Source organism: Hydra vulgaris, chromosome 13, assembly GCF_038396675.1.
Source record: "Hydra vulgaris chromosome 13, alternate assembly HydraT2T_AEP".
Classification (NCBI taxonomy): domain Eukaryota; kingdom Metazoa; phylum Cnidaria; class Hydrozoa; order Anthoathecata; family Hydridae; genus Hydra; species Hydra vulgaris.
The window spans coordinates 56,443,203-56,457,500 of record NC_088932.1 but is presented as its reverse complement, the minus strand read 5'-3'; the positions used below and the strand labels follow the sequence as shown (position 1 = coordinate 56,457,500).

Genomic DNA, 14,298 nt, shown 5'->3' with positions numbered 1-14,298 from the left:
CATACACAATACATTTTACTAAGTATATTTCGTTAAACTATATATAGCATTTTTCAAGAAAAAATTTATAGAATTAATACATAAGAACACAGTATATGATTACTATAAAATATAATGTTAACAAGTATTTTACTGGAAAAAACAAAATAAGAAAACTTAAAATCAAAATTAAAAAAAAAAAAAACAAAGATATTTCATTAATTGAAAGTATATATTTTTGTAGTTTTTGTTTAAAGGAGGGATAACTAAATTTCTTAAAAATATCAAAATTTTTTGAAATTATTTTATTCCACAGAAAAATTCCTAAATTTGTATGGTAAGCAGTTGGTTTGGTAAGCAGGTTGTCAAATAGCTTTATCAGTTCTTAATATATATAGTTCTTTTATTTTAAAGTAAATAAATTTTGAAAGGATTTAGGAGATAAACTGTTTTTACACTTATACATAAAACAAAGAACATTGAAAATATTCAGCTTGTATATGGGTCAAATCATTATATTTCAACCAATTTAAAGTAAACTTTGTGGCTCACCATTTCTGATTTTCCTGATTTTTACATATTGTTATGTGCATCATGTAGATAGGTTAAATTTGAAATTTCAGACATCTAATTACAACGGTTCGGAAAATATAGCCTTAGAAACATGACACAGTGGCCCCCCTCGATTTACACATGGTCAAAACAGACTACTTTAGAGCTGTATAACTTTTTTCTCACTTTCAGCAAATGTCTCATTTTTTCTATAACAATTTTCTGGATAGTTCTCTCTTTAAAAAAGTGGTTTTTATTAGTTTGTGTTAAATAAGAAAAAAATTATGACCTCCTCAACTTTGGAAAAAATCATAAAATTGCTAAAATATGCCAAAATGAAAATAACTGTAGCATTATTCTACTCATCCACAAGTCTTTACAGATAAGTTTTCTAATTAGCTACTACTGTCTGCAATAAATGGGCAAAATATAGGCAGCTTAATGCAGTTAAGAACTTAAATATATCTAAAAGCAAAATATCCACTCACCTAAAAATTCCAATTTTTAGCCATTTTGAGATGCTTGTAAATTTGTCTAACACTTTGTTTTGATCTAAGATTAACAGCATATAAGACCATTAGAATCAACTATCTGAAAATGCAAGCATTATAAACTTGTCAAATCCACCCCAAAAACGCCAGCATTTTTAAATTACCCTATTTCTCAATCATCAACGGTTGTATGTGTTACTAGAAACCAGTGCCCCTCTAATCTGCCAACTGGCCTATGTAAAGGGTGCAACTAATTATAAGTCATTTCTTAATAAAAGGAAAGAAATGGTTGGTTGTCCTCTCCTTGACCTGGTCTTTATAGTAGATAGGGGCACAAATAAAGGGGGCAGTAACTTTTTAGAGACCTTCATTATGATTCAAATAAAAGTCTCTAAATTAATTTAGATTTTTTTTTTTTTTTTTTTTGTTATTCACCTCCTCAAGGCCATGAAGGCCACTACAGATGAAGAGGCTACTCAATAGTGGTTATAACCCTCTCTCAACTCTATAACTCCGAAACACGAACCTCGACGAACAAGGCCGCTGCGCGGAGAAACAAGTTGAGCGCGGTACTACCAGGGACGTGGTGGGGATCGAACTCGGAACCTCTCGCTTCTGAAGCGAGCGCTTTACCACTACACCACTACCGCATATATTTAGGTACTTAATATCTAAATACATAATTTCAAAATGAATTTATTATTTCTTTAAATTCTATTTTATTATAGGTAATTAGTGGTGTTTACGTGGTCTAACCCACTCCCCCCCCCCCCACTCACTAAGGTGAGGTGGGGGGGAGTGGTCCAGACCACGGACCATATATATATATATATAGATAGATAGATATACATACACACATTCATATATACATACAGATTATGTAGTAAGAAATATGTAAAAATTTATTAATTTTGTTGCTAGGTTTCACAAAGATCTTCTTTTGAATCAAAATGAAGTAAAAATATTATGTGATACAATCATGGCTTCTAAGGTAATTTTTATTATCTTTTTAAATACATTTTTAATTATTCTTTATTTATTTTAATAGTGACTTGTATCCTGAATTGTTATTTAAGTTCATGTTCATTAACTTTTTTTAAACATATCAACAACTAACTGATATTTGCTCAAATTAAGACTTAAATCCTGAACTATATTTTAAAGTAATTTTCACTAGCTTTTTTTACAATATATTTACAACTGATCTATATTTATTTAAATTATAAATTGAGTAACCTACTGATCCACCACTGTATTTGAAAATCAAATAGTTTTTGTTTTTTTCTAACTTTTGAGTAAGCTACTTTAACAATTTGACCCTGAAAAAATAGACAGCATGCTCACTATAAGATGTAAAAGGTTTAAAAACACTATAACACCGGTATTGCCACTGATATATTTGCTATTGATATTCAATCATGCCATTTGATAGATTAAAAAAAAAACTTTATTATTTTGTATTACTACAGTGCTTGAAGTAATGCCTGATCAATGATTGGCTACTTTTGGAAGAAATGATCTTTTGATTTCCAAAAATCTTTTCTATTCAATCAAATTTGATTGAAAAGTATTGTTAATCAAGATTCTACTGTGAATGATTATTTCTTTTTCTAGGTTTTGGTTCTTAAAGATGTTAAATCTTTATCCATTTTATTGTTGATCTATTTGCTGATAATAATTTTGCAGCATATTTATTAAACATAACAAAAACATTAAAAAAATTAATAGATGGTTTTGGCCAACTGGTTTATGTTTTACATTGTGTTCAAATCTGATCATTTGATTGCAGACTATTTTTTATTTAATCTTTGATAGTTACTTTTAAGTGACATTAAAATTGAAGTCCATCCTCACATAATAGTGTTTAAGCGGAAAGTATGAAATTGAAGTACATCCTAACATAATAGTGTTTAAGCAGAAAGTATGAAATTAAAGTACATTCTAACATAATATTGTTTAATCGGAAAATATGAAATTGAAGTACATTCTAACATAATAGTGTTTATGCAATTGTACTTCATTGTTTTGGATATGAACTTGCAATAATTGGTCTAAATAAAATTATCTGCAAGTTATTTATATTAGGGGGCATCCATAAAGTACATACGTAGTAAAACCACCGACTTAGGACCCCGCCCTCCCCCCTTATAAAGCAATCCTTGCTTTCCCCAATGCATAAATATTTCAAAACATTAAAAACGAAAAAAACCTAAAATTTTACTTTTTTAACATTTTAAAAGAAATGATTAAAACCAGTTTGCGTATAGTTTTACTCAAAACATGTACTAACTATAGACCAATTTTGATTCTATCTAACATTAGCAAGCTCCTTGAAAAATTCATATATTCTAGATTATACTCATTTTTGAGTTCTTTTAACTGTTTAAATGATTTTCAGTTTGGATTTCGATCAAAGAACTCTACTTGCCATGCTTTAATAAGTATAAGTAAAAAATTAAAAAAGGCACTGGATACTGGTCATTTCGTTGGTGGTGTTTTTATCGACTTACAAAAAGCGTTCGATACTGTTAATCATACCATTTTAATTTCTAAACTTGAACATTACGGAATCGGAGGAGTTGCTTGTAATTGGTTTTAATCTTATCTTTCAAATCGGAAGCAGTTTGTTAGCATTAATGGTTACAATTCAAATTGCAAACACATAGTTTGTGGTGTTCCCCAGGGTTCTGTTCTTGGCCTTTTATTGTTTTTGATTTATAATAATGATCTAAATAACTCTGTTCACTTCTCATCAGTTCATTTGTTTGCTGATGATACTAATATCTTGCATATTAAAAAGTCTCATCATTCCTTGTGTAAGAATATAAATTTAGATCTATAAGGTTTAGTTCATTGGCTATATGCAAACTTAATTTCTCTAAACTCGGAAAAAACTGAACTAATATTTTTTTCATCTTCAAGACAAAACCTTTTATACAAAAATTATATAACTAAAATTAAAATTAATAATAGATGTTTATATCCAACACACACTGTTAAATATCTTGGTATTTTTATAGATTCAAACCTCTCATGGAATTTTCATATAGATGCACTCCGTAAAAAATTTAATCAATGGCATTTAATGCTAATGGCATGCTTTCAATAATATGCATCATTACCCTCACCCTTAAGAATTAATTTTTCAGTCTCAACTACTTTGTCAGGTTTGGGGACAAATTGGCAATTGTAATGTTAATAAACTATTATCAGCTCAGCACCAATTAATCCGAATAATAAATTTTTAACTCCATAATACAGAAACTTCTAACTTCTTCAAAAAAAAACTTAAAATTCTTACCTTGTCAGTACTAGTTAGATTTGCTTATCTTCTTTTTGTTATAACTCTCTCATGATAAAAATTTACCTTTCTCTATTACAACCTTCTTGACTGAGACTCGGTTTATACATTCACATTAAACTAGAAACATCAATAATGGAAAACTAAATGTACCTCTCTATAAAACTTTTAGGTATGGTAGGTATTCAATTACACATCAGTGCATCAGTGAATGAAATTGAAGTCTTGTGTGCATTGTAAATGAGTTTGAAAAATTAAAACTTAAAAATAATTCTTAAAAACAGATTTAAAAATTTTAAATAAATCTTTATTTCATTATTTAAAACAAAATAAATTAAAACAAACTCTAAAAAAAATTTAGTTTTAATTTTTTATTATTATTAACTTCTTTTAATTTTCTCATTTTTCTTTTTTCTTATTACTATTTTTATAGAAACGTTATTGTTTTTGTCATCATTATTTATTTTCATTACTGCTGTTTTTATTATCATTAATATTACTATTATAATTATTATAAATACTATTGTTTTTGCTGTTACTTTTACTCTATTAATGAATAAAGTTATTGTTATTATTATTATTTTTTTTTTTATTAATATTATTAATATAATTATTTTATGTCCCTTTTTTGATCAGATTTCTGCATGAGGGACTCCTTCCTTGTCAATCATTTATTTATATTTATTTTTAATAATAATATTTTGGTTTATTTATTTATAATATTATAGATATTCTTGTTATTATTATTTTTATTATTATTATTGTTATTATTACTATTATTATTATTATTATTATTTTTATTATTATTAGTGCTATTCTAATTTTTTTTATTATTATTATTATTATTAGTATACATTATTGTAATTATATGATTGTAAATTTTGTGGAAAGTAAATATGTTGTTATTGTTGTTGTTGTTGTTGTACAGTAATTTAAAAAAAGAATTTTAAAAATGTTTGCTTTTATTTGACGTCTTTTTGCTTCTCATCTCGCTGCTAATCAAATTACGTAGCGAAAAATCAAAAATTTAAAGCAATTTATTTGGAGCAATTGTCGTTCGATTTCTTTTTTCAAAATTGTTGTTTGATTTCTTTTTTCTCATCTTATTAATTATAAAGAATTTATTAAAAAAAAAGTTGTGACTGAAGTCAGAAAAAAAACAATACTGATTCGTTACACACGTAAAATTCAATGTTTTAAAAAAAATAATTAATAAAATCAAGTTTAGGAGAGATAGTCAAACCCCAAATGTTCTCACGTTCTTTGACACCCCTTCCCCCTCGCTTGTACGCGTTTGTACGCTTTTGGGAAACCCCTTTCCCCCATGCCTGCATACGTTCTTTATGGATGGCCTCTTAAATAAATTAACTTTTAATGTTAATTTTACATTTTTAAGTATACTTAATTTCTTTGAATGCATAAAAAAAATCATAATAAAGTTTTTGCCATTTTATTTTTTTATTTTTTATTTCTTACAGAGAGAGAGATAGGGATAAGAAAATCATTGAATCAAGTCCAATGCTATTTATTCTACGCCACCCCCTGTTAATTTTTATTGGGCTTGGCTCGGATTTAGGGAATATTGGAAGTTCGAAAAATGAAATTATATGCATTTTTTTTATTCTGTCTATTCTGTTCGTACTGCACAGGTCTTAATTTTTTTCTGTGACATTGTTTAAGTTTAAAAATAATATCACTCTAAATGTATGGTCACTTTGGTAAAAAAAACTTTGATATCACTAGGTAATCTTTTTGCTTTCTCTGTTCTTACTTTCTTGTTGGTGTGTTAGACAATGCCAGAGTTTCAGCACATTTTTTCTCTTGACCGACTTCTTTTGGAAATAGCCTCCTTTTTTTGAGTTGTCAAATTGTACAAGTACAAGTGCTGATTTAAAGTTTTTGTCATTAGTAATTTTAGATACAATAAGTGGTGATGTAGTGGTTGCTTGTGCTTATCAATAAAATATAACACATTAAATGTAAAGTCGCTGTGTGTGCCTGTTAAGATAAGTAGACTCTGTTGTTGTTGTTTTTTACACAATTAAAAATTGTTATTTCTTGACGAATTGGCGGATAAAGTAGCAATGTTTCCTGGAAATTAAATCATCGATCAATCAATTAAAATCATAACACAAAAAGTCTACATCATTCAAAACGCAAGGACTATAAGAGAAACTGCCAGCTAATTTTAAGTCATTTTGAATATTTTGAGGCTCTCATTAGCTATTATTAAATTTTCAGAATTTTATTGAACTATGAATAAACACATTCTAAACAGTAAAACCTTCTTAATGGCCTAAATATCGCTCTGTAGACTAGTTGAAGTTTGTGGCTGCAATGGGTTGGTGACGTTGGTTAATAGTATATAAGTCAGCTCAATTCCAAAAATTAACTTCCTCAAATTTTCACTTTACTGAGCTAACTTACTTTGAATTTGAAATCGCCTTTAGTTCGTTAAAAAGAAATAAAGCAACTGGGTATGATGATATTAATGGGAATGTTATAATAGACTTTTGTGATGTTAATAGTGATGTTATAAATAATATATAATTTTGTGATGTTATAAAACCCATTCTTTTTAAAATTTTTAGAGCATCCATTAGATTGTCTAAATATAGATAAAGTAATTTCTATCTACAAAACAGGACACCATACAGACATAAATAGTTATTGCCCTATATCAGTTCTTTCAGGTTTAGGTTCTCTAAACACTGCTAAACATAGAATACCACAACTGTTATTTGAACTCTACATTGATAATGTAATCATAAAAAAAAATAGTAACAATATTTTTAGGAATCTATATTGATGAAAATTTAACTTGGAAACATCACATTAACATTATCTCTTCTAGAGTTTCCAAATGCATCGGTATTTTATATAAAGCTAGAAGCATATTAAATAAACGGCAGTTGACACAACTATACTATTCATTTGTTCACTGTCTTATAAACTATGCAAAATATTACATGGGGAAACACTCAAAAGACAAAACTCTTTTTAATCATCAGAAACAAGCAGCTTGCGTAATAAACTTTAGAAATCATCTTACACACTCTGCGCCGACTGTTCTCCAAATTGACCACCAGGTTGAAACTCTCCCCACTCCAAATTTTTTTGCATTATATTAATCATATGCAATAGTAAACACAATTTATTTTGCCAAAAAAATCTGAACGTAGTGCTAAGTATGTAAAATTTAAAAATTAAATCACATAATTTTTTTCTTTTTTTCTTTTAAAGTTCAAATAAAGTCAGCCATTATGGTTGTCAAAACAACACAATAACATTTATCTATTATATTTAAAAAAAAAAAAACACATAATAAATATATTTATAACACATGATATTTTCACTATTGTTTGTTTAAATTGAAATTCACTACAGCAGATTTTAGCTTTTCTGCATAATTTTTGTGTCCAATAGTTCTTTTATAATTCACCCAAGTTTTTTTAAATTTGTGATGAACAGCTTCACCACATTGTTCTGCATAGTTTCCTAAGCTAGTATTATTGTGTTCTACAAAAGGGAGAATGTGACACACTAAAATATGAATTTTCCATGAAACTGTTAAATTGTAGTCAAAAATATCTTTGGTATACAGTTAAAGATTAAAAAATGAACTTTTGAAGTCTTTAATTTTAACTGAAATATCTATACCCAATTCCAAACCAAACATTGCTGATTTTATTAATAAAAATTTACGCAAACAATTAACTATCGGTAAAATATTAATTGCTGCAGCAAAGGTGACATCTCTCTCTAAAACATCTAACAAGGACATTAATCTATTTGCATTGTTTCCATCTAAACCTACACCATAATACCCTCTCATTAGTAGGTAATGTGTTTTCAATCAATTTTCAAAAGGTGGCCAAACACAAAAGTAAAGTTCAAAATTTATCTACAACTCCCATCAAAATGTGGAGCTCAGGTGGAGGATGTGTTCAAGAAGAGTTTCTTGTTCTTCTTGTAAGTAAATTAAACGATGATTTTTGTATTCCTGCATTTTCAATCTTTTTTTCCCATCACATACATATTGATCATAGCACAGGTCTATGGAGCCTAAAGTTCTAAGTTTTCCTGTTTCTAGCGAGCATTCTCCTTCACAATACTAACAGGCATATTTATCAGAGTGACTTGATAGTCCAAAAATACTGTTTTTGGACTATCAGGTCACTCTGGTAATTGCCATTGTCCTCTGAAACCAACTCCACAATCGCAAGAATATAACAACGTTTTACGCCAGAATCTTCATATATTTCAGATAAATAGTGATTTTTTGGATCAAAAACATTAATTATAACTTTTAAAAAGTTTTGACCACGATCTATAGAAATTCTTACCATTGCATTAAGGTTATCGATACCTCTTTTTTCTGTTATAAATTTAATAAATTCTGCTGTATTTTTTACATAAACTATATCTCTAAAAACTGTCTGATCTCCGTCAACCAGTTCCTCTGTTTTGCATTCATATAAAGAATCAAGAGTTTCCTCTAATTCAGTCATTTTAATATTAATACTTGATTCTACAACACCAGTTACGTTCCTCCGTAAAGTAGAACATAATTTTTCTGTTTTGATTTTAGAAAGTTCTAATTCATTCGATAGCTCCATAATAGTTTGGAATGAGATCTGGTTTACTTTCTTTCTTTTTGATTTTATTAACTCCAACTGTAACCGAGAGAAAATTTCCACCCGTAGACAATATGAACTGCTCTCCTCTTACAATGTTTTTACGTTTCATTTAGCGTTTTAACAATCCAGAAACTATTTGTTCTGCATTTTTCTCTCCAAGCGACTCACTGATATCTATAATATTGTTTACAGCGTTACTTTTGCAACAAGTATGAGGAACTCCTCTTCCTAAAATTAACAGTTATAATTTAACAAGTATTTTAAAATAACTAAAAATTGAATAAGAAATAAATCAATAAAACTATTGAATCAAACTTTACAGTTTGATTTTAAAATTTATCAAACAATATAAAATTTTAAAGTTATTAAAAACAATATAAATTTTTAAAAATTTATTTGAACAAACAAGTTAACAATATCTTCAAGTGCAAAATATTTGCATTTGTAAAAAGAATCTAAATAGTTGTGGATTATTTCTACATAAACTTTTTTATATAACAGATTTGATTGATAAAAAATAAAGGAAAAATACATTTCAATAAAATTTATTTAAATTATAAAACCGTAATATTTATTATTCATACCAAGATTTAAATAGCAAAGACTACAGATTTTCTCAGTTGTATTTAAAAGAGTTGTATTTGGCTCTGTATCAACATGTATCTCAGTTGTATTTGGCTCTGTATCAACATTTGTTTGCATACCTAGCAGTGAGGAGGTTCGTTTAATACTGCTTCTATCAACCTATATATATATATATATATATATATATATATATATATATATATATATATATATATATATATATATATATATATATATATATATTTTTATATATATATATATATATATTTATATTTATATATATATATATTTATATATATATATATATATTTATATATATATATATATATTTATATATATATATATATATTTATATATATATACATATACATATATATAAGTAATAATTAACAATTAACTCATATAAAAGTACCTTTGATATACTCTCTAACCAGTTGGAAAGATATGCAGTTTCTCCTTTGTTTAGACTAAACAAGTTTCTTCTGCAGTTGGAACAAACTACTGAAGGACAAACATCAAGATCAATATCAAAGTTTGGCCAAATGTATTTTTGAATATTTTTGCATACTGAGGGTGTTATAAGCGTTAGACATTTTGATCTGATACCTTTATTTGTCAAGCAAACTGCACAAGTACACATTTTAAATTCTGTCGCCATGTTGGAAAATAATAATTATATCTGGAAAGAAGCCGTAAATAATTTATTTTGAATGTCATAATGGCTGACTATATTTAAAATATAGTAAAAAAAAAGCAAAAAAAGATGTTTTAATTTTTAAAATTTACATACTTAGCACTTAGTTCAGATTTTTTTGGCAACAAATTGTGTTTATTATTGCATATGATTGATATAATGCAAAAAAATTGGGAGTGGGGAGAGTTTCAACCTGGTGGTCAATTTGGAGAACAGTGCGCCACTTCTTAAAGATATAAAAGCTTTAAATGTTTATCAACATAATATTTTTAATATTTTATCATTTATTTAAGTGTAAAGAAAATGTAACCCCATAGTATTTCTATATCTTTTTAAAAGCTTTTCTTTAAAAGCGAAAAACAAATATAATTTACGAATTGACAACAATCTTAATGCTCTCTTTTGCAAAACCAAATACGAAGAATTTTGTATGTCCTATTGTGGACCTTTTCTTTGGAACAAAATATTTTTACCTAATTTTGACTTTTCAATCCAATTAAATTACTCTGGATTTAAAATTAAAGAAATTATCTTTTCAATTAAAAACATCTTTGTCTATTTTTGAGTTTTTTTTTTTTTTATTTCTTCATTATTGCTGGTATATTAAACTTTATTGTATTATGTTTTATTAATTACGAATATTTTCATGACTTATTTGCAAATTTACCTACCTAATGGATTTTATTTTCGTATTTTATTGTTTTTTATTACTGTTTTTTGTAAAACTTTATGTTATTGTTATTTTACAAATTTTTATAACTTCATTGCAATATTACGTATTTGTACTCAATACTAAAAAACTGCTCTTTAAAAAGCATTGTAAACGGCCTCGTAATAAGATCTTCATGATCTTCTAGAAGTCCTGCCGCTAAATTTGTAATTTGTTAAAACTTGTATTATAAATATCTGTTAACAAAAAAAATTAAAAGTAATGAATTATCCTTGCTTAAATGTAGAGTTTCTCAAAAACAGGTAGTTTCAGAAAACAGTTGTTTTCTGTTTATATTTTAAAAAATAGCTGTTACCCAGCCGGCATTTGGTCCTAAAAAGAAGTCTTTTGAACGTTCAAAAGACGTTTTTTTAGGACCAAATCCCGGCTGGGTAACAGCCGCTTTCTGTTTTTCATGGATTTTACAACAAAATAGTCCGATTTCTAGCATTATTTTTTATTATAGTAAAATTTAAGAGGCACGAGTGAATTCAGAGATTCGTCCGAAAAGCGTGATCAAATCTTTGTGCAAAAGTTTGTTGAAATTTAAAAAACTCGTTCAACGTCTGTGGACGTCGGTTTAATTGTAAGGAGAGCCTCATACAATTTTGGCAAATTTTCTGTTCTTTTCGCTGTGTTCCGATATAGCGAAAATTCCTGTTTTAGCCATTTGAACTCATTGTTGACTGTTGAAATGGGAGAAAGTTTTTCCTTTCTCAGCAATAAATCCAACTCTTCTTGAAGAGATATTGAAGCAGAACTAGTCTGATGACCTTCAGATTCAGAAGTTTCTATATCTCCTCGAAAAACGAAAATTCTTTTTGCCAATTTTCCAGCAAAAGCAAAGTGTCTTGATAGAGTATTCATAGGATCTCTCAGTGATCTTAATAAGTTCATTACATCGTTGTTCTATCTTTCACTCGCTTCTTGAGATTTTTATATGACTCCTTTCCAATGTTGTTTTAAATTTGAAAGTTTTTTCAGCATAAAGCCAATAATAGTATCAGCTGTCAAAAGCGTTGAACTTTCACGACTCAATAGCAATTTTGATCGGCTCCATGGCAGTTTTCAACATTGACAAAACATTAAAATCCACCTTATTGATCAGATCGAACATATTTAACTCAAATAATGCCTCAAACAGGCAAAGTTTTGTTTTAATCAGTGGATCAATCATTATGGAGATAAAATGACAACGATGTTGAACGTCAATTCGATTTCAGCTCCAAATGCTTAAGTTACTTTTGACTGAAATATTTGGTTTCCAACGGTCAAATTTCTGATATATTTGACAACATCTCGGGCATTTTTCAAAACAGAATTGAAATTGACTTCTGAATAATCTACTTGCACATGCCATTATTTTCAAAAATGTTAACTTGATCTTCATTATCAGAGTCCGAATTTAACTCACTTGAACTAATTCGGTTGTATTTGTAACTGACACAAAGTGTGAGTTACTCCCAAATGAATGCCATGATTAATGCAATAATGGTCGATAATTTTGACAATTTTCATATATTTCTTGTTGATTGCTGCACCATCTTTTGTTGATCCTACCAAATCTTTTTCAAATTCAATTGAAAAACTCTTTAAGTGATATGAAATTTTTTCAACCATTGCTTCAGCATTGCACGAACTAAAGATGCGAACTAATTCCAATTTGTATGTTTTATTTTCTTCACTACAATGCAAATTTATTACAAAGAAGCGGCGGCAACAAACAGTTGTATAGTCGTCAACAATTATACTGAATTTTCTTCCCTTCCCAATTTTTGAAATAATTTCTGAAACCATTTGATTTTTCTTGTTATGAAAATCAGCGTTGATAAGCTTCATTACCCCGCTCTCATTTTTTGGAAGTTGATATCCTTCTTTTTTGATTGATTTCATTTAAGTTCTTACGTTGAAAAAAATCAAGCATTGTTTCAGGTTTCTTTTCTGTTAAAACTTGTTCAGGAGGAATTTTTTCAGTTTGAGACCAATCAGTTCCATGCTTCGACTTTAAGTGAGCCTTTAAACTCGTGGTAGATCCTGCAGAGCAATTAATGACATAGTTGCAGCGATTGCAAACTCCTTCTATATCCTTAGCCACAGGATGTTTTCGTTTTGTTGCAAAGAGAATCAGTATTATGTTTTGTTTAACATTTATTTCAATATTATATTAAACTATTACAAGTAATTATATTATGTTAAAATTATGTGTAGTTTTTTGTATCGTTATTCCGACTCGTTGGAATATTCCAAAACGTTGAATTTAGCGCTACGGCTTTTATTTCATTCGTGCAAGAATTCCTCTTGCGGAATGAATCTCTTAAGGGAATAGTTTTGCAATCATCATAGAGTTTTTCATACAATTCTCTAAAGGAAACTGCTTGTGTTGCAATCTTTAATGATTATTCTAAACGAGTATTTAAAATGGTTGTCCATAGGAAATTGGTTTCGTTAAAATCCGTTACTCTCGCTTCGCAAAACAAATATTTTTAAGCTTAATTCATATTGGCCGTATTAAAAATCCAGAAATCGTTCAAAAATCATCAAAGTGTTCTTTTAAATTCTTTTAATTTTTTTTTTAATTTTCTGTAAAAAAAAATATTGAGATAAAAATCAAAAACAGGAAAACAGATAGCAAAAAACAGCTGTTTCCTGTTTTCCGATTTTGGCTAAAAAACAGTTTTTTTACGGTTTCTGTTAACAGCTGTTAGAAACCCTACTTGAATGGCCATACTCCACAAAATGATCAAGCCATATTTTTTTTAAATTTCCTTATTTGCCTATCAGAGTTTAGGGTTATCAGGAATAACGCCTCACCCCATTCTCCCCAAACTTTAGTCGACTAAACGTTTTTCTTATATTTTTATTTCTTACAGTCATTTAGCCGACCAAACACTCATACAAACAATGAAACATCCAAAGATGATAAAGACGAGTATAGAACATCTGAAGATGATAAAGACGAGTATAGAACTTAAAACGGGTTTTTATTATTTTTATTTGTAAACGTTTATTTATTGTTTAATACGAAACATTCAAAAATATATATATATTTTTAAGTTAAACAAAAGTTGTATGAAATAAAGTGCGAGTTGATTTATGTATTTGTAATCCCCTCAAATTGAGGGGGGTTTAAACTTTATATGGTCATAATTTTTGAACGCTGAGAGATAATACTATGAAACTTGAAATTTATCGATGAATATAAGTCTAGTTGAGAATAGTAGCAAAAATATTTTATCAACTTGTTGCTCTCACGTTTGGGTTGGGGAGGGGGCGGATGAAATTTTAGAGCTTTTTGTTCCCAGCCTCAAATCATCGCAATTATTTGCAAAGCATCATTATTTGGCATA

The 14,298-nt window shown here is 28.1% G+C and overlaps 1 protein-coding gene across 4 annotated transcripts in view; it reads left to right on the top strand.

Annotated features, from left to right (window-relative positions):
* LOC136089195 (protein FAM227B-like) overlaps positions 1-14,087 on the top strand; it is a 66,721-nt gene extending 52,634 nt beyond the window's left edge. For all 4 annotated transcript variants that reach the window (XM_065814912.1, XM_065814913.1, XM_065814914.1 and 1 more), the window contains 2 exons: positions 1,944-2,013; positions 13,822-14,087. In XM_065814912.1, coding sequence (XP_065670984.1) covers positions 1,944-2,013; positions 13,822-13,923 — 172 coding nt within the window. In that variant the 3' untranslated portion in view covers positions 13,924-14,087. The remainder of the gene's footprint in view (positions 1-1,943; positions 2,014-13,821) is intronic.
* The last annotated feature ends 211 nt before the right edge of the window (positions 14,088-14,298 follow it).